Source organism: Nyctibius grandis, chromosome 18 (genome assembly GCF_013368605.1).
Source record: "Nyctibius grandis isolate bNycGra1 chromosome 18, bNycGra1.pri, whole genome shotgun sequence".
Taxonomy (NCBI): Eukaryota; Metazoa; Chordata; class Aves; order Nyctibiiformes; family Nyctibiidae; genus Nyctibius; species Nyctibius grandis.
In genome coordinates, this window is record NC_090675.1 from 3,260,575 (window position 1) to 3,281,617 (window position 21,043).

Genomic DNA, 21,043 nt, shown 5'->3' on the forward strand with positions numbered 1-21,043 from the left:
CAAGAAAATCTGTCAAGTGCATTTATTTATGAAAAAAAATTTTAAAACCCCGTAACATGAGTGTAGCCAGCAAAATGTGTCCCTCAAAACTAGGCCAGCTCCTTCCTCCCTCAAGAAGAGTGGCGCCCACATGGTGACAGATGGGCAGAGACCGATATCGTCAATATAGGAACCTAATGGGTTTCCTTTGCTCTGCTGAATTTTCATAAAAATTCTGCAAGGCTGTCTTAAAACATGCAGAAAGCATACTGAGTGAAACACTTGGGCTTTCATCCCTAAATGACATTTGTCCACATAAATTATGCTACACGAGAGCAAAACTAGTAACCGCTAAAAAATGTCAGAATTAGAACAATTTGTAAGAGATTCAATTGAACATTAAATCATTCTGATAGAGGAAAGCTGCCCATGCAACAGTCAGAGTTAAGTGTGCACTATCAGCCTCCTGCTTTCAAAAAACTCTCAGACTATAAAACCTGCAAAACTATGAAGTCTTTAATGGAATAGATAAATTTATCTTGTTTACACTTCGAAGCTCATAGATGGTAGAACAATGAAAGAGACAGGAGCTACAGGAAACTGATTCATAACACAAGCCAGGAAACACTTCTCATGCTTACTGATAGATCAAAACTGTGTGGGCTAGCACACGAAGTAAGCTGCTGAAGCAAAAGGTAAAAGGGTTACTCACAAAATTGTAACATGTTTCTTCTGGTTTTAGTGCAGTGCTACTGGTATAGGACTGAACTGCTAATTATAAATAGGAATTACTGTGCAGCAAATATACAGTTTTAAAAAAAGCTTATTAAGGCTAAAAATCCTTCTCTTTGTGTGTCTTGATTCTACTTGTTTTTATGCTCTAAAAGATACACTTCCCTTTTCCAGTGGAGAGAACTGGAGGGGGTAGCAGGTCAATTCAAAGATAGACCATAGTACAATAAATATCCCTGGCAAATCTGCAATATCAGCCATTGGAATAGGAATTAATAGTTTTAAAACCTAAGAAGGATTTTCTGTGCCTTTTCAGTTCAGCTATTTCACTACATATCCATGGTAAATATATGTTGGGTTTTGTTGGTGGTTTTAATTCTAAAGGTAGCCCTGTTCTGCAAAAACAAATTTCAAAACAATGAGAACTAGGTAAATTAAATTTCAACAAAACTGTGATCACTTCGAATAAAACGTCACAGAAACTGGAATTCAACAGCATCCTGAAGAAGTCCATGGCTTTTATGGTGCCTCTCAGAACCACAGAAAAATTACATCAGTAAAACCCAGTATCGCTATGTCAGTTATATCCTTCGAAAGCTGCTAAGCCCAGAACCAAGCCTTACTTTAAGTGTGCTGTTCTTGGCAGTCAGCTGCTGCTCCAGCTGTGAGATCTGGCTGCTGGAGTTCTCCCGCAGCTTTGTGAGGCTGCCCTGGAGTCTCTGGACATCTTCTACGAGCTGGGCGATTTCCCGCTCCTTCGCAGCCAGTTCTACTTCCAAGCTGGACCGTGTTAGCACCTCGATGGCCTGCTCCTAAAGTGAAAAAAAGCGTTAGACCACATAAAGAAAAAAAAGGAACAAGCTTGAATTCAGGGCAGTTAGGTAAGGACCAAGCATGGCATCGGGTTGCATCAGAGGCAGAAACAACCTGTAAAGCTGGGACTCCTGTGATTGACTGTGTGAATCTGGAAGACGAACCTTTCTACTCCCCAGCACAGCTCTTTGGTAAAATAGGGGTAAGGGAGAGAATGAATTTCCCCATTTCATAAGTGCACTGGAAAGATGCAGCCGTGAAAGTCAAGGGATTCTATTTAGATCTATTTATTATTAATAGTCCAAATGCTTTGACAACTATGAAAATCTGTGCTTACAAAATACTAATCAGATAAAATATTCTGAAGTAATGGAGCAGAATTTGTTAATCAGCAACAGCAGAGTCATGTGCCTTTGGCTCTTCGTATGCATGCCACACATCTCAGGCAAAACTGTCAAAAATTGCCCCAAAGTGCTACCTCCAATGAACTTGCTCCTTGCATGAAAATTGTTTGCTGCTAACATTACTGCTAGCAACTAAAGCCTCTCCTCCATGGGGGTGAAGATAGATGTGACAGCTGTAAGACAAGGCCATTCTCCCTATGGTCTCCACTTCCAGAAATTCCCTTTCCGAAATCAGGATCTTTCTTCTTCTGCTTTCCTATGGCTGCGAAATCTGTCCTCAAGCCTGAAGCTTCCTCACTAGACCAACTTGCCAGTAGGATAAGAAATAAGAGAGGACAGAGAAATTAAGAAGAAGGAAGATCTATTCAGGAAAGATAATACAGACTAATTGTACCATCTCTTTTGTCTCTTTTTGTGTGAAGGGATCAATAGCTATAATGCATCAGAGAGCTCTGAACCTCTCTTCCATGCAGAACATAAGGAAATCCTTGTGCAGATCTGGGGAGCAAGAGGCAGCCCAATGACAAACGCACGTTCCATTAAAAAGCCTAAAACGCGTCTTACAAAGGTTAATGGCTGTTCCTCAGAAAACACCAGTGAAGTAGGAAAGAATCCATTTACCAAGAGAGAGACAATAATCGTAAGCATTATACCAAAGATCCTACAGCAAAAGAGCTGAAAATTCAACCCATCGATGCTGTCACCCAAGCACTTTCCTTACAATTCAAGATGACATTGCAGCAAATTGAAATATACTCCATACCCTCTTTTCTGGAAAATACAGGCACAACAAAATACCTTTTCCTTATCTTCTAAACACTTAGCTTGATTCTCAGTGACTGCATACCATTGTATCTCACCGAAAGCTACATGTACGAACACAGTTAACAACGCTCTCCTATTACACTGAATTATACTTTTAACTTGAAAAAACCTCTAATTTGCTTGCATGAAACATCACAAGTTGTATAATCATCTGCTGCTTGTGCCTATTGAGACTAGAACGTAGAGTCTGAAATAAGATAGATAATGATCATTTTCATCCTGCAGTAGTTGTCATATTAAATATAAATGAAGTGCAGAAGTACTATTAAATACAAGAAAGACCTAATGTTAAAATAATGATAAGAGTAGGACAAGAGATAGGAAGCGGCAGGTAATTCAGAGTTACAAGTGATATTCAGGCTTTTTATTTTTCTAGTTTTTGTTTTGCAGCCTGCTTGTCTACCTTTTGACTTCTCTGAGAAAATACTGGGTTGTATTAATAGACGACCAAACAGATCTGGAGGACTTATGGTTTGTTACTCATTCTCTGCAAACATATTTTAAAGGCAGCCATGTGTTTCTCTGCTATCAGTGTCAAGCATGTATATGGCTCACAAGAAAAAAAGCAATATAAGGAGCATGATTTGTTAAATCTGCTGCTTAGTAGTAGACTAAAATTCAGTTAATTGCATATTTACATTTAAATACTCCTATTTCTCCTTTGGCAAACAAAAATCAAAATAATCTGTCTGCTCATCTGTGATACCTGTGAACCCAGGACCAACTGGAGTCCTGTAATAGCACTGTGTGCCCGCAAGGTCCGATCAGCAGAGTCAGTGCTACCAACCTCCCTAAACAGCGGGGTTTGCTTTATTTAGAAACACACAGAGAAGGCAACAACCAGCCAAACCTTTAGGAGTACAGGCTATCGTCTCAATGTTCTAAGCTGCTTTTATTGGATTTTTAGGTGCAATTCCCAGTTTCGATATATTCAGTGAAAGCTGGAATGATACTGAATTTATTTCCAGCTCCTCTGACAGCCCATACACTAGGAATAACAAGACCCAGAAATGGGCAGGCAGCAGGTCCCCACTGATGCAACCAACTCTGGGCAAAGTTGGTCCCCTCAGTCTGAAGCTCCATGCCTCTGCTGTGCCCTCCAGGCAGGCATGTGCTGATGGCCCACCAAGGCACTCTTTGCTATACCCCATTGCTGCCTTTATTTTTCCTCTGCTGATGCTCCCACCAACATGAAATAATTTCTGAGAGTTGCTGCTCTCCGCCTGGACCTGCAGCCGTGGAGAGCGATGGATCACCGTACCAGTCACCGTGGAGCAGAGTGACCTCTGTCCTTCCCGTGGTCTTCTGCAGCCACCGACCCCCTTAGAAGTTCAACCAAACCGCAATCCCAAAGGAACACGATTCCATTGCAGTTAAAATATTACTCCAAACAGATATTTTTATAGCTGTGAGCATAAATTGAAAGAGCTGTACTGCAGGAATGTCAGAAACCTGTAAGAGTCAGTAAATATTTTCTCTCACCACATCAGGTGCCTTCTGGATCTGCGTAGCAAGTTGGAGAGATTTGTTAGCTGACGAGAGCTGCTCCCTTAAGGTCTCTGCCTCTCTCTGAGCCACCTCTGCCCTCTGAAGGAAATGAAAAGGGGTAAAAAGAGAAAGTACATTCAGTTTAACAACTGACAATTATTACAAGAACATTCATCAATTCATGCCTGACTGAATATAATTGATTTTCCTAAACACTCAACCTAATAAATGTTAGAAAAAAACATAGAATGTGATGGATTTTTATTTTAAACAGTACAAGGAAGAAATAATTGAGCGATTATGACAGTAATTTAACGCTAGGAGCAAGGAATCCCCTGCTGATACTAATGCTGCGGCCCACTGAATTTCCCAGACTGAATAAATACAAGTGGAAATGGAGTCTTTTTATTCAATTTCTTTCTATTCTCATAGACCAAGCAGATTTTATTGCAACGTTCCTCATGGGAATAATTCTCACGGGTAAACGCTGAATTAAAAGATATTCTGACCATTCTCTCCAACACACATACAATGTTGTGGGCTGTCTTTCTTCAGTAATTATTTCCCAAACATGAACTGTTAGATTCTGTTCTTTCAGCAGGTCTATTTATTCAACAATATTTAACCCTAAACTGACAATTTTGCACAGATCAGTTACCAAGTGCTGAGGATTTACGCAATATCTGATAAGCCTGTGACTTGGCTACCAGACAAAATTCCCATACAAATATTGAATAATAATAGAAAGGAGAAAGGCAGAATTATGAGGAAAGATTGTCTGTACAAGGGTTTGGGTAGAGACAGATGGATCAGTAACTTCAGGCAATAAATAGCAGCAAAGTCCTTTCCATAACTGTGTATAAGCTTCTGTTAGGCATGTGGAACAAAACCTGGATGTTTTTACAGCATACACTCCTCCTGGTCAGACCTTCTTCTTTTTTGTAAAAATTGGTTTTATTTTTATACAACCACATTGCTTACCTCCTTGAGTGATGATGGCTTTTCATCTGGGCTACTCCACGCAAATCATGCTGCACTTTCAGCAGAAAATAGCTAAAATAATTTGCTATCTCCACTTCCAAGACATATTACCAGCTCTTCCAAACCCATGAACTGTCACCAATCCAGGTCAAAACTCTTGACCAGCTTTTACACTGATGGGTCCCTTCCTTTATTGAATAATAATAAATTCATTTTTAAGCCACTAAAACTGCCATATTTCTGCATGCCAGACTCCCTGCTTTTTCAGCTAATCCTTTTGAAAACCGAAGTAATCTAAAATAGGGAATATAAAACCTATACCCCTGTGTGTGCGCGTGGTCTTTGACTTACTAGTCAAAGCAGAGAGTCTGTCTGCATGTTTAATCAATCAGCAAGCTAACGGCAATCAAATACTAAATGCATCATCTGCGCTATTTGCTCACATTATATTAAATGATTTTGCATAGGTTCTCCAGCCATAATTAAAATGCAATTGTACAAAGTACACTAACATGGCTCGAATAAACAGAGCATGGGACACAACCTATTCTGTGCATGAAAAATATGGTAGCAGCATGAAAAAGGCACAAAAAGAGAAAGTTTATGTTGGTTATGCAGCTGGATAATATTAGGATAAAAAACTGAGCTAACAATACAGATTGAGATAAATTATTTTCTCACACTTTATTAGATGTGGATGTACATATATCGATCTAATAACTGCTGAACAACTCCAGCAAAGCAGGACAAGTTACTACACTGTGGCACTCGCTCTTGCATCTACTGCTGTATAAGTAATGGGTTTTGCAGCCTTAAGCAATTCTGCTGATGGCTTCCATTCAGCGCAGCATTGTTTTGAGAATCTATTCAGCTTGCATGCGAGCAAACCACAGAGGATATTTCTAATAGATGTTACATCTGCATATACAGTAAGCTGTCAGCTGCCCTTTCTGCACAGCCTCCCCAGCCAATTCAGAACACCTGTTGTAATCCTGTGAATAATATTAGACAAGATTTCATACTATGGCATTGTTAAAAATACATCAACAGAAACTTTGGGCAATTCTGTTTGGGAAATACTGGTCAATTATTCTCTTTTTTTTTTTTTTTTTTTTTTTTGCCAGAATGGAAGCTTTTTAGAGCCAGAATTATAGATGTGTTCAGTGTCTGGAAAGCACTTTTGGGCGCTATTGCAATATAAATTATAAATCACACACAAAAACCTGTTAAAAGAATGGTAGTTTCAAAATTGAGCACTTAAAAAGTTTTGAAAAGCCAACCCCAAGGCCACAGGTATGTTCGGTCACCCCCTGTGAGCAGGGCTTCGGGGAGCAGGCTGGAACCGCTCAGTAACACGCTGTTGCTTTTTTCCAACGAGACCTCCAAGTTCATGCAGCTCTTGGGATGAATATTGCTCAGTGAATTAATATTTTGCTTTGTCTTCCTTGTTCCGTGTGTGACCTCTGCGGCTTATTTACTGCAAACTAATCCCACCCTCCTCTGCAGATAGGATTAATCGCTTCCTCACGGGCTGTGCTCTGGTTTCCACCATCAAAGTACCTAAATGCTTCAGAAGCGTTAATGAATGCACCCCCAGTCTGAGCTATAGGGGTTCCCCAAGCCCCCAGCATATTTCCATTCGGGTGCTCTGCACAGCGGTGTCAACCGCAACCTCACCGCGTGGCGTGGGCTGCATTCGGCCGTTTCTCACCCACTCGCCTGCACTCAGACCCCACGTACAGCAGCTGCCGTGCTGCTTCCCTGCAAAAACCTCTGGTTTTGCCTCTCCGACTCTTACTCCTCTCTGCTTATCACTTTGTCCCCTTCCTAATTCATTTTGGCCACTGGAAGCACCATTTCTGTCTTCTCTGAGCTTCACGGTGCCTTTAGCTTCAGGCAGGCAAAAGCAAGCTTGTACCTCGCACGACCTAAAAAATACACACAAACTTCCAGAATTTGTCTTACCCCCACGATTTCCTCCTTCCTCTTTTCCTTGTTGCTTCTTCTCCAAATGTCCTCGCAGCAGCCCCGTCCTGGTCCTTCTCCTCCCTCCCTCCCCACCACGAACCCCCTCTCCACTTCCCGCTCTCCGTGCTCTCACGCCGACGTTGCCCGTCTCCCCGTCACGGCCGGGGCAGCCTGGAGGAGCATCTCCCCTCCCAGCTCTCCCCGTCAGTGACACTGAACCTTACGTTACAACCAAGAGAAGAAAAACCTGGCTGGTTAATGTTCACCCAGCCGGCGCAGTGATCGACTGCAGCGTGCTTGGGACAGGCACAGACATCAAAGCCGACAAATTCAAACCAGATTCTGTTGAGTTTGTGTGAACTTGGGTTTTTTTCAGACGCTTATAGGCTGGCCAGACTTGGGGTTTTTTTTTTTTTCTTTTGCTACTTGAAGCAACACAAGATACAACCCTGAGAAAAAGGCAAACCCTCGCTCATTAAATGCCAAGCCCCTTCTTTTAAATATGGGCACAGCAGGGTCCTCACCAAAACAGCAAGAACAACTCGTAACATGTGGGGAAAACTGGAATTTTTTTCCTAATCTTGTTCTTAGAAATGGTTGAACAATTTTTCCTGAAATAAGAAAAGACAGTGCAGCCAGAGACAGATGCCCAGTATGGAAAATGGCTAAAACTTAGCTATCTTGCACAACTTGGAGCCACTGGAAAGTTCACGCAACCTTCTCTTTGTGTGAAACTATCCCACTTTGGCTAAGAAATATGTATGCCATAGTACAGTTGCTTTTCCTCAGTCAGTGCTAAAACTCTTGGTTTCTTACTTCCAAATCTACTATGCACAGCCTAGAAAAACCACGATGACCAGTGACAGTCACACTACTGGTCTCGATAGAGATCATGCCAATCCAGCATTGCCTAAAAGTGCTATTTTTCTGGATAGCTCAGTCATACAATTTCTCCTGATTTCTACACCGCTGCTTTTCTAGCATAGAGCTACCTCCCTGGTAACAAAATATTTCGAAATACTTTCATTCTCCTTAATACAGCATGTAAATATTGCACTGTTCACAGTGGAGCCAGCAGGTCATGATCGTAATGCTGCCATGCGCTTTCCAATTAAAAAAAAAGAAAAAAGCCATACACAATCTATCCAGCTTAAATTATTCTCATTCTTTCCTGACAAGATAATGAATAGCATGAAGTGAGTGCTCTGCTACTTACAGTAAAATGTTAATTTGATCAAAGACCAGTGGTGTGAATAGCAAAATGAGATACTTACAAGCAAAACAGTATAACCTTTCCCTTAAAGTTCCACCAGCCAAACTATATTTCCTTATTACATGCTAAATTCACTGCTATACGTGGCAAAATCTTCCTATGGGCTAGGAGTGTATATTATCACAAGTAATTCTGCTGAAGTTAATGAGCCTGGTTATGGCGGTAACCACCACGCTCGGTTTTAAGCGCTTGAAGCTGACATTCTTACTTGCCAGCTGCTGCAAAAGGTACGTTTCTCGGAGTACGAGATCTATTCAAGCACACTGGTTCAATGTGCTTTAATTTTCTAACTTTTGAGCTATAAAAATGTATTTTAAAACCTTTAAACAACCCTAGCTTTCACAGAACAACAGCACAGTTATCAGAAAATCTGTGACATGAAAGACTCTTTAGGGTTCTGGTACCTATTTTTACCAGCAATGGAGAATTACATGAAAGAAACTCCAACGAACAGAAGAGGTTGGGTTGTCTTCATTTTTGTCTTCAGGCTACTGCACTTTCCTTTGCGCACTGAAAGGCTGCCAGATAAATGTACTCCCAACTGAAATCCAGGCATTTATGGGAAACTCCTGTGTTTGTATGAAAATAAAATCAGCCATATTTTGCGTTTATGCAGCACTTCTCCGTGCAAGGATCTCAATGCACTTTATAAAGTAAATGTTATTATTCCCATTTTACAGATAGTGAAATCACAGGATTAAGTGAATGACCTCATCTGCTATAAAGCAGCATAACGTTGCTGAATTCAGCGGGGCCATGGCACACCATGATAGCAGAGGATCTAGTTCACTGCAAAGGGAGTCAGAAACAAAAAGCAAATACTCCGGCAGCATTTGCGAGCAGTAACAGTGTTCACCTTGGTGTAGATGAAGGAGTCGTGTCAAGATGAATACCCTTCCTCGTGGAAACATAAAAACAAGGACTGCCTCGTCACTGGTATTCTTACCACTGGTGGGTCAGAGCAAACCCCTCCTGCACAGCACTTGCACTACCTATATTGTGTTGCATTTGTGTTGCTAAGTGAAAGAGGAGAATTTATTCCATCTGCTGCTCAAAAACATACATATTTTATAGCAATCTCACTTAGTGGGAATATCTTTTCAAACCATTTTCCAATGTGACTTGTTAGAGGCAGGAAGGTACCATACTCAATGAAATAAAAAAATAATCTTGAAAACAGCATTTCTGCTAAAACGCCCTGGTGAGGTTTTCTTTCTACTTCTATAGCAGACACTGTTTTATGTATTTTAGTGGTAGTTTGGAACCAAAAATTGCTTAAACTCACTAACCCTTCCTCTACAGAGCTTAAAATCTAACAGTACATTTCTGTGGAATAAATGGTACTGATCCAGTCTAGATTCTTTAATAAATGGTTTTGTATTTCAGAAAGAACAGTTGTTCTTGTTTTATTGATAACGGAAGTTTCTATATTTGACTTTCTTTCCTCAGAAAAACTAAGAAGTAGAAATCTGGGAGCACTATCAGCACTGTGAAGACGGAAAGAAAACCAACGGAAACATTTTGCTTTTCCAAAGGGATAACACAGCATAGGCACAGAAGAAAAAAAAAAATTAAATAAATTAATTCCTTTTCTATAGCTTTCACAATACAGTCCACAAAAAAAGAAAAAAAATGTCCCATGTTCTCTTTCTGTTCTTACTCCCAAAATCTAAGGATACCTGTATCTGAGTCTGGTTTTCAAATCTATTTCCTCCTCCTCAAGATTAAAATACAATAACCCAGGATCAACCAACCCTAACTAAAGTTCTTCTCTTTTTCTTTTAAAAGTGAAAAAGCACTGTTTTTTCAGGAAGCCCAAATTACAAAGCCCATTAGACTTTGGTTTTGGTTTTTTTTTTTTTAAACAATGGGAACTGAATGTATAAAGCCAGTAAACAGATCTGGATATATCAATGACATGAAACCACAAAGTTAGACTCAGTATTAAAACCTTAAAAGGAGCCTCTCTTTTTTTAATATAACACTCCAAAGTATTTCTGTTTTCACAACTTATGAATTGTTCTTTTCAACAGAAACCTCAGTTCTTCTCATGCACAACTGGGTGACTCCAAGTTGCTAGATGAAGTATAGAAACAGAAGGATCATTCATTTGAATAAGTTTGTCATCCCAAGGATTCAGTGACTTGCTGCCATAAACAGTTATGAGAAAACTGTAAATTTGAGAAGGTACAGAAAAGTGCTAACCATAAATATTTGTGTAAAATATACATTCACACAACTGTAACTGTTGCAAATGCAGAGAAGCACACTGGAGCTTCATTAACGTCACTGATTGGAAATTATAATATTCTGGGAATCAAACAATAAAAAATTCAAAGATGCTATATCCCAAACTATGATAAATCATTTATTTTGACAAGTAAGGGTAGCTTAGTTTTAATTATTTATTATTATACTTCGCAGCATATCAGAAAATATGCAGTGATTTATTGTGCAAAATGAAATCTTAATAAAACGAGTCCCTTCCCCAAACTACAGGATTATTAAATCTTCATGGAAATGTGAGGGTGAACTCTCGGGTTATTTTCATTATTGAGCTGGTGGGTTAGTAAAGTGAAAAGAAGCCATTCCTATTGCATTTAGTTGTATTTTGATTTCAGCCCTTTACAGCCATACAAGTCATAGAACCTGAGGGACAAGGAGAGAATCAGAGCGGGATAACAGACCCCCAGCTGCCGCTGCCCACAGCTCTTCCACTGCCTTGCAGGTGATGCAGCTTCATCTTACTGCTAAAGCAAGCGGGGGTTATTGGCTTCAGACTTTACACCCCTGCCAAAGCTACACATCATGGAGCTAACGGTTCCTCTTGAGGCAGGTGTAGGTAGACTAGCCATCTGAATGTACTATTTTTGTCCTTTTTGTACCAGTTTGTAGCACTCAGGACTTTGAAGTGGAAGGGTTACTCCACAGGCCACCACTGACACCCACTTCCCAGCCAGGACCCGCCTCACCCTGACAGTGGGTGTAAACTGGTGTACTTAAATTACTCTGTTCGAGCTTTGTCAGCCTGAATGAGGCTAGCCCTGCTGCAAAACCCCACTCAAACTCTTGGATTAACTGCACTGAGTGCCTGGATTAGCAGTTGAGGAAGGGCTGTCAACCCAGCAGCCATGCTGCCACCACATCGCTACCTCCAGCACCCACCTCCAAACCCCTCCACCTCAGCTTGCTCCGCTCCAGTGAAGGACTGATTTCTCTTGTTGGTTAGGGGGAAAATTCAGTTTATACCTTGCATTAATGATACAACGGAGAGAAACCGAGCTTTGTGGTCACTACCCCTTCTCTTGCTAAGCAGAAAATTGCAAAGCTCACCGGTATTTAAAGGTAATTATTTCTATGAGCTAGTAATTTCTTCTGGGGATGATAGCACACAAGCCAGCCCACAAAGCTCCTGCATGAAACAACTTGAGGATCCAAATGAGGAAAAAACAGTGGGAGAAGAGAGGTGATGGGAGTCTGAAGACTTGGAAGAATGGTCCATGCTTCACCCAACAGGACACGAGGGTGGGAGTTAAAACATCAGCTCTGTCCCTATGGCTTTCATCACCCAGAATACAGACACACGGCTCAATGTCAATGAGTACACGCGCCATCTCATTACTGCAGCATTGGAGAGGGAAACAGCACTCCCCACCTCTTAAGAGTCAGAGAGGTGTCTTCACATAAAGCAAGGGCAGTTCAGAAATGCCAGCTCTGGATTTAAAAAGGGCAGTAACTGAGAAAGGGATTTTCAAGAAATAGCAGATATTTACAAATTTACAGCAAATATTTTTCACATTTTCAGTGGAAACATTTTGCTGTTCTGTAAATTTCTGCTCTGAATCCCAGTCGTTTGGGTCAGTGTTAATTCCAGAGCAGCAAAACATCACATCAAAATCAGCAAGGCAGTCTATCCTCAAAGGAGGAGTCATGCTGAGCATTACTCTTTAAAGGTAGCCTTAATAATAGAGAATAAGTACTTACTGAAATGGTAAAAGGAAATGTTAATTTAACTATTAAATACATAATTATGTTAAGTACTTGTTTCTGCAATTGTAACACTTCAGCCTGATGCTTACTCATTTTCTGGCCTATGCAATGGATTTAATTTCTTCCATTTCTTTTTTCAGCTATGAAGAGGCAAAACACAGGAATTGCTGCTACAAAGATTACTTAGTTATAATTTATAGAAGGATTTTATAAAGGTAAAGCATCACACAAGACAAGGACTATGGGCATGCTTCAGCAGATCAGCTGAGCTACTCCAGCAGCTCGCTGCTCCTACTCCTCCACCGATGAACTTTCCATTCCCTGTCTCCTCCAGGGCCACACATTCCCCTCGTGTCCCTCATCTCAGCGCCATTGTCCTCCCATGTTCTGTTGAGCTGCCTCAATTTGCTAAACCCACAGAACACAAATCTCTCCCCTTTACCCCAAATTCAGGCTTTCCTGCAGTTACTGAGCTCCATGAACTCAAGGAAGGGTCCCCCAACTGCAAAAGCTGCTGTTAGGGAGGGGACAGGACCACAGGAGCCAGGAGGGGGAACCAGAGGAGGGGGAGATGGGGAAAGGGGAGACAGAATCACCTCTTCTGGTTTTACAACAGCTCAGATGAATTGCACACTGATGTTTACATAGAGGTTCAGAGTTTGCTGAATTACAACCAAACTAAGGATTATGCACATAAGCAGTTACAATTTTTGACTAATTTGAAAAAAACCCAATAAAGTAAAAAAAAAAAAAAAAAAAAAATCCACATTGCAGGTTTGTTCCAGTGAGATAGGAAAATATCTTTAGCATTTCTGTATAAATCGATATACTCCATTTTAGTATGGCAATGAGGAAATCAGAAATACCTGTTCTTTAACTACAACCGCCTTTCTACTCTGAGAAAAGAAAAAACCCACTGGGTAAATCATTGCTACAACTTTGCAAAACAATTCTACCAAAACATCTTTGACACCTACATAATTTCTAAAAGTCTACAGATTTTCAAATAATTACTAGCACCTTCATAAATATTTAATGCTGTCTACAAAAGTTCTTTGACAGAACTAAAAACCCACAGTGCAAACCTCAGTTTTCTTTTACTGACTAAATAACCAACCCAACGACTTACAAATCTGCCTTCTGCTTCATTAGTATTTTTCCAATTTATAAGAACTAATGTAAAGGGCAATATACTTGCTATACTTGTCAGCTGCACCAGGGGAGTGTGGGGGCTGAAAGCTGATCTAGCAAAAGGAAAAAGACAAAACAAAACAGCAGCTGGAGGCGGGGGTTAGTTTCCAACAGGGTCAGTGACCCGGTCTGGCTCACGGTGCAGCTCCACAAGCACTACTGACAGCACGGAGCGTGCAGCAGGACCGCGGGGAAGGAGTTGCAACTACTCTTCCTGAAAGCGAGCTGCTCTTCAGTAAGCTTCAACTGGATTATAAAACCATAATCTGAGAGATTTGAGATCTGTAATCTCTGATTTTACCTGACAGTGGGATAAATGAAGCAAATGCCTGGTCGAGCTTTCCCTCTGTGAATCCATTACCTGTTGCATATATCACTTGTGAATCCTGAATGTCCGTACACACTCCTTTATCACCTCGAATAGTCACTTTGCTTGGGTGCTGGGCTTAGTTATTTTAAAACTTTTTACTTTAAAAAGTTCCATACAATTGTGCCACTTTCTGGGGAGTGTGCACACTGTGAGGGGATGCAGGAGAGACCTTTCACAGTCTACCAAATTAGCATCTGCAGGAACAAATCACAATTTCTTTGTTCTCCTGCACGGCACAGTCTGATCCAACCCTTGCTAACAATTAATACGCCAATAAAACATATCAGAAAAGGAAGAAAAAAGAAAAGTCCAGAGGAGTCCACAAAAGCTGGAGCTGCAGTGGAAGGTCAGGCCTCCCTAGGTCGGGCTGCTGGCAGAGGCCCTTAATTTGGGTAAACCAGTTACCTGCATGTCCAAGTAGGGGCCAACACAATGGATTTAGAAACATAAACCCAAGAATAACTATAGTGGGAAACTTAAGTTTAAATTATTAGAAGGTAAATATATGGCAAACACTACTCTAACTGTGCATACAATCTTTACAGCGTATCCCTAAAGAGCTGTATTTTTCTCTAAATTTGCATATTTTCTCACTCTACACAGTTATGACTGCTAAGTGCGTATAAAAGAACTGTCACGAAATCCAAAAAAAAGAAGGAAAAAAAAAATCAAAGTCACACTTACAATTTTATGAGAGACTCCTTTAAAATCCTACCTGATTTGCTCTTTCAAGGTCTGTCATGATCATCTCGATTTCATCAGCCCTGGGAGAACAAGAGAGCAGAAGTACATGAAGAATGCCTGCTATATTGAGTTCATGCACAGTACAATTGCAACATTCATACAAACAATACCAATTTTCAGTGTTTTTTTAAAAGGACACAGTAAGACTGATCAGGTAATCTGACTGGTGAAATCCTCTTGGGTTTCAGCTCTGTGGACTGGTTTGCAAATCTCCAATTCCTTTGCCTGTTCCCTTTTTGCAACAAAATAGGCATATTGATATCTGAGCATATCCATTAGATCTTTGAAGACCTTACTCCCCAACCTTCTGCAGAAGGGCAGTGTCATCTTTCCTACATGTAAAGGTGCTTCAGAAGTGATAATTATGGAGAAGTTGAAGACTACAGTTCTTCAGTCAACTACCTGCATACACATACACAAAAGTAGCCTGTTACTCTTCTGTTTCAGTGTGCCTAGAAGTTTGGTTCTAAATTTGGCTAAAAATAAAAATATCATGAGGTCAAAGAGATGAAGAAATTCAATTTTTCATTATGCAGAAACGAGTTTTTTTGACACAAATTTATGAAACTAAATTTAGACTCAGGCTCTTAATGCACTTTACAAAGCTGAACAGGAAAGTCAAAGGGTCAAAAACTATACTAATAGTCAAGGAAAAACAGATCCTTCACATACATGTTATGTGGCAGGTACCAGCCCTGACCCTTTAAAAAACCCAACATTTCTAAGACTTTGCTCACACAAATGGATCCAATCCCTAAGCAATCTTTTTCTCATCGTCATGCTGAATCATGGGCAAATATTTCACACTCATGCTCTCACCTTTGAAAGGTACCAGGAAAAGGGCCTACAGACCTAAGGTATGTTCTGTATCAATATAAGAAGACATATTACTTCTCCCCAGACATTTTGCCTGTCTTATATCTCTGGACCATATGGAAGCAATAAACACTTATCCTCATCTCCCATGAACAGCAGCTTTAACCAGCAAGTCCTTTTGCAATCTGCCAACACCATAATGTCTGTTTTTTGTTTTTAAGCTGTAGCAGATCATTATCAGTAAAAGCTGTGAAATACTGGAATTCCCTTCCTCTGCCAATGCAGAAAAGTCAGGGTTTGTTTTTCTGCTGATCCCACAGAAGATCCATTTTTCTATGCAGGTGTTTGCTGGGAAAGATGGTTAATTGAGTACATCAGTGTACTGGCACACTCGACACTGGATCATTACACTGAATATTGACTTACTCTTCAACAGCATTTTAGGTTTCTGCGTGCACACTTAGGGAAATGCAGTAAAAGATCATAATAAGTAAATGTGTATGTATATAAATTAATGGAAAATTATTTTTAATTACAGCCTTTAATGTTGTTGGGGCAACATGAATTGCCTTTTGAAAAAATCTTTTGGACAATAATGGAAAACAGATTAACATGTGTTTTCTTGTGCAGGAGAAGCTAATGTGCTCTTACTTTGGATAGAAACCATGCACATGACGTTTTGAATTAACAATAGATAATAGACATTAGTTACTGAATTGAACAATCACTCCTTGGGCAAATAAGGATTCAAAGTGTGCAGGGAGTAGCCAGAAGACTCATCTGAACAGGTTAACATAAGCCTACAAAACCACTTTTGATTTCTTTAGCCTCTGTAGTTGTGAAACATCTTTTGTTTTAGACTCCAGCCCCAAAATACTTGTTAACCCACTTACGGAAATTACAGTATTTCACATGGAAAAGATGTCCCTAAGACCACGCAAGTGACCCCACTATGTATCTGTAACAGAGGTGAGAGGGAAGAAAGCATCCTAATGCACAAAAAAAAACCCCAAACCTTTTCCAGCATTTTACAAATATTTTTAGCCAGGATAGTTTAAGGATTCTCTTTATATAAGCTTATGTATTCAGGCTGAATTTATGTGTGAATGCCTCAGGTTATATGGAGCCAGTAAACGATGTCTGGATTATGTCACATGCCTCCCAGATCAGAGCTGGGAATGTCCCATCCCAACACGCTGGCTACAGCTTAAGCAAATCCAGTTTCCTCTCGCTTCTCGGTGGGGATTGGAGAGCAATAAAATCACCGCCTTTCCTCCCAAACAGGGGGTGCCAGGTACCAGTCACAGCTCTGAAACACTGCAGGACCTGAGAAGAGCGAAGGACTCGGAAGCACAAAACTCTCAGACGGGGAGATGAAGAACACCCTGCTTTGGGAGCAGAAGGGTTGGTTTTCAGTTCAGCCAAGAGAACTTTTTTTTTTTTTTTTTGTAGAAAAGAAGATGACTCTGATGCAGAAGAGAGAAGCGGGAAGGGCCAGAAGTGTGAGGGGGTCTGGAGCCATCCAAGGACCCTCAGCCACCTTTAAAGGTCACAGAGGCAAGTGAAGGGAACAAAGGGTAGGGAAACATGAAGACAGCAGAGGGATGTCCGAGGCCAAAGGATCAAGGGGAGACGGGACCAAGAGCAGTAAAGCAGAGAAGCACCCCAGGCCAGCGGAAAGGTACGTGGCTGCCAGAAAAACAGACTGAAACACAGGACGGTGCTGAAAAATGAGGAGGAAGGACTCAGGACAATCCTGTATTTAAGATGGACAGAACTATTAATACGGGTATTTGTATGCCATTAGGCTGGGGTTAGGATTTAAGAGCTCTGTTACAGCAGTGGTATACGCAGACAATTACAAAAAAAGCAACCGAGGATATAGAATGCCGTAAAAATGACATTTCTGCCCTTCAGCGTGCACAGATAATTCTGACTGAATCCAGTAGCAGTGTCAAACCGTAGCCAAGGGCAAAATTGTCCCTTTGTCCTTGTATCCAGACACACCAGCTGACTGATCCGGAGCTCCCCTTTCCCTCACACGTTTTTTCTACCTCGCTTTTCCGCGCACAATCTGTTCTCCACACACCTAATAAAAAGATGCAACATCTCCAAAAAAATTCAAGCAAAACATCTCCAGCCTAGCCGTACCTACACACCAATGGAGGTTAATGCTGCAACCATAAATGTTATCTTTAATTAAGGTAATGAATTAAATTACTCTATATTCTTTCCTAGCACAAGTGTCAACAGCATTCAGAAGAATCTTCCAAAGGAATTCAGTCTTTCCATTTTAAAAGCTCAACTGCCACACCAGTAGCTGGCACTCAGCAGTCTAAAATAACTTATCTAAGAAAGCCTCTAATAGCTCCACTCATTGTTTGCTCAGCAGAAGTATTTGTTATAAAATAAATTACAGTTCTCACACCTTTTCGGTACTCACAGAAACAACTTGTATTGATTTATTGTTTACAAAGCACTGTGTCAAATTTAAACCTGCAAGGTATGAGGAAACTCCACTTTGGCTCACTGAATTAGTCCCACACAGGTCATTTTTGATGTATTCACCATCCGCCACATTTGCTCATTTTCAGCCCTTCTGATTTCAATATTTCTCTTTATTTCAATAGAACTGCCTGACAAGCAAAATACCATCCAGCTCAAGGCTGACAGCATCTTGTCCTGCAGGTTTTCACTGAAAATCTGGTGGGAACCTTGAAGGAAACAATGGCCAAGTTTAGCAAATCCATGGTTATACTGACCCAAAATTTCTGACCAAAGTCACTCCATGTGAACTAAACTCACTTACAAGAGACACAGATCTGATGATTTTACTTTTAACTTTCATCGGTCCTGGAACAACATGCAACTTAACCTCTTGTGAGTGCCTGGATTCCCCCATCAACCCAAGAGCTGAAGGCAAGGAGAAAAACACGAAAAGTTCTGTCTGTCTTCAGACAGATACAGAGAATGAGGGTAATTAATAAGCAGAAGACCTTTTGCTAAAATACACTGATATTTACAGTGTTTTACAGCAGATTTCTACATTGCAACCCAACATTATTCAGGGTTTGTCAAGGGTGACACTTTCTTAACATTAAACCAGATCATGACTAAAGGAGTGGGTAAAAGCTGTTTTCAGGAACAAGTATTATCTGCCCTGTGTTTTCTCATTCCACAGATAGTATAATCATTCGTCTGATCTAATTCCTTATAATCTCTGTGTTAGATGAAAAGTAATCATGTAAGCAAGACAGTTCTTCAGCCTGTATTACAAACAGTTTGTTCTAAGTTTCAACACTTTCAGGCTAAGGAATTTAGGAAATCAAATTTTAAAGCCAAGCATCTGGACCTACAGAATAAGCATCACCAAGTAAAAAGAATCTGAATTGTTGAAACAGCATCACCATGAAATATTCTATTATTTCTTCTCTTGCTACTGTGTTTGAAGTGAAAAACAAAACACAATAGAAGCTATAGATTTTACAAGGTATAAGCTTTTACCAGTCATGAAAGAGCCCTCAAAGATAACATGCCATCTATATAAAAACAACTTATGGAGTTTTAAAAAAAAAAAAAACACTCCAGTTTGCAATTCAATTGCTTATGAGAAATAAAAACCGCAGAAAGGGTCAATTTTCTTTTTAAGATCAAGATAACCGATGAGGTTTGAACAGCGTAACAAGCAAGCAAATTCAAGAATTGGTAATATGGAAGAAGCTCCGTTCTTTTTCTAAATAAAATTAAATCAGATGAAAACCCTAAACACCATGAAGCTATTCACTTGCAAGCAAGAAGGATCAACTGGATTTTAATCATAAAGTCCAGATTCAACTCCTTCATTTAGCTACTAGCTTAAAGAGGCAGAAACAATTCCTTTTTTATTAACATGACAAGTGAATGGTTTGCCAAATCTTGTGGCTACAGCTCCCTAAACATTCAAACTTACTGAACCTTGAAGGAAACTGCTGTTGGATTCTTCATACATGGAAGAATTGAAAAATACAGATGACACTTTTGAAATTGCAGTCAGTGGCATGGCCAAGAAACTTCACTAGCAGGGCAGATTAATATTTTGGTTTGGCAAAAAACAAACAACATTTTTTCCCACACATTTGTTTTCTTTAAAAACATGTATAAGTTACTGGTCAGAGAAAACGGTATATGGAGCCACTGGGGCTTGTTAAAATGTTCTAATTACTAAAACATTTAGGCAGGCAATTTCAAACTAAAAGCATACATTATCAGCTAATGTGCATTTATGTTTGATTTAAGAAAAAAAGACGAATCCTACTTGTAACATATATCTATGATGGTCACAGAACAAATTTTGGCCAAATCAGGTAAACACCTTAGCCTCTTAAAATTAGAGGCAGTATAACCTAGTACTTTGCTAGCACAAGACAAAATGTGAAGAGTTATTTGGGACATTTGGGAAGGGAAGGAAAGAAGGAGAAGGGCCAGAGCATTTAAAAAAAAGGCAAAAAAAAAAAAGCAGTGCATTGAATTTTTTCAAGTTTCTATATAATTGTTTTCAGGGAAGGTTCCTGGACCTAGGAAGTCATTTCAGATCACTAAACAACATCAAAATTGCCTGCAGCCCAATGATCACAGCATTCACTCGGGGCACAAGAGCATTCCAGCATTTGAATATTCAATTTTATTTTTTTCTTTAAGCAAAAAAGAAGGATGACAAATTTCCTACCCAAATTAAAGATTCTTTCTAAGATCTGCTGGTAGATGCCCTCATCTAATCCCTGCACCTCAGTGACCATGCCAAGGTGCCTGTGGTGCTGGCTTGCTTAATTTCTAGGGAAGAAAGAAGAACCAAACACTCTCTTTGAAGCTCTCGGAAAGTTTCCAATAGAAGGTAATATAAAAAACCACTAATTCTATTTGTCTTACACCTTAGGAGTATCACTGTACACATAGTTTAGGCATTTTTAGAATTCATATTGATTCTAATCCAACAAACATCCATATTAGATAAATCCACCTTTATTGCTAATACAACCTCAATAGACACAGGGGTTGTACAAAGGAAGAAAAAAAAAATGTTATTTCAGCATAACCAGTACAGCACGTCAAAGGGCAAGAACTCACACACTTTTTACTACTAAGTTCTCAAATTTACTTTTCAAATTGCAAGAGCTATAGGTTAATATTTTCTTTCACAGCAACCCCCTAAGGATCTTCAGATCAGATAATCCTTTTTCCAATGTCATATAAATCAAGGCCTCTTGTAAAAGAATTTCTCTGTTCAGGGATTCATAAATCCACCAACTTTAGTAATGAATTGGGTGTTTCCTTTCCTAGGAACTCAATTGAAGAAAAAATCGTCTCTCTGCTAAGCAGTGAAACACTGAAGGCTTTAAATTGAGAGATCAAAGAAATGCTGGTTTCAGGTGCTCCAGCCATTACACACTACGTCATCTGCATGAATCTAGGGAACCGTTACATGTCCACTGT

The 21,043-nt window shown here is 40.0% G+C and overlaps 1 protein-coding gene across 3 annotated transcripts in view; it reads right to left on the minus strand.

Annotated features, from left to right (window-relative positions):
• The window catches only part of CUX1 (cut like homeobox 1), a 276,370-nt gene that overhangs the window by 84,966 nt on the left and 170,361 nt on the right, over positions 1-21,043 (minus strand). For all 3 annotated transcript variants that reach the window (XM_068415819.1, XM_068415820.1, XM_068415818.1), the window contains exons 9-11: positions 14,730-14,778; positions 4,236-4,340; positions 1,335-1,523 (exon numbers count right to left, since the gene is read on the minus strand). In XM_068415819.1, coding sequence (XP_068271920.1) covers positions 1,335-1,523; positions 4,236-4,340; positions 14,730-14,778 — 343 coding nt within the window. The remainder of the gene's footprint in view (positions 1-1,334; positions 1,524-4,235; positions 4,341-14,729; positions 14,779-21,043) is intronic.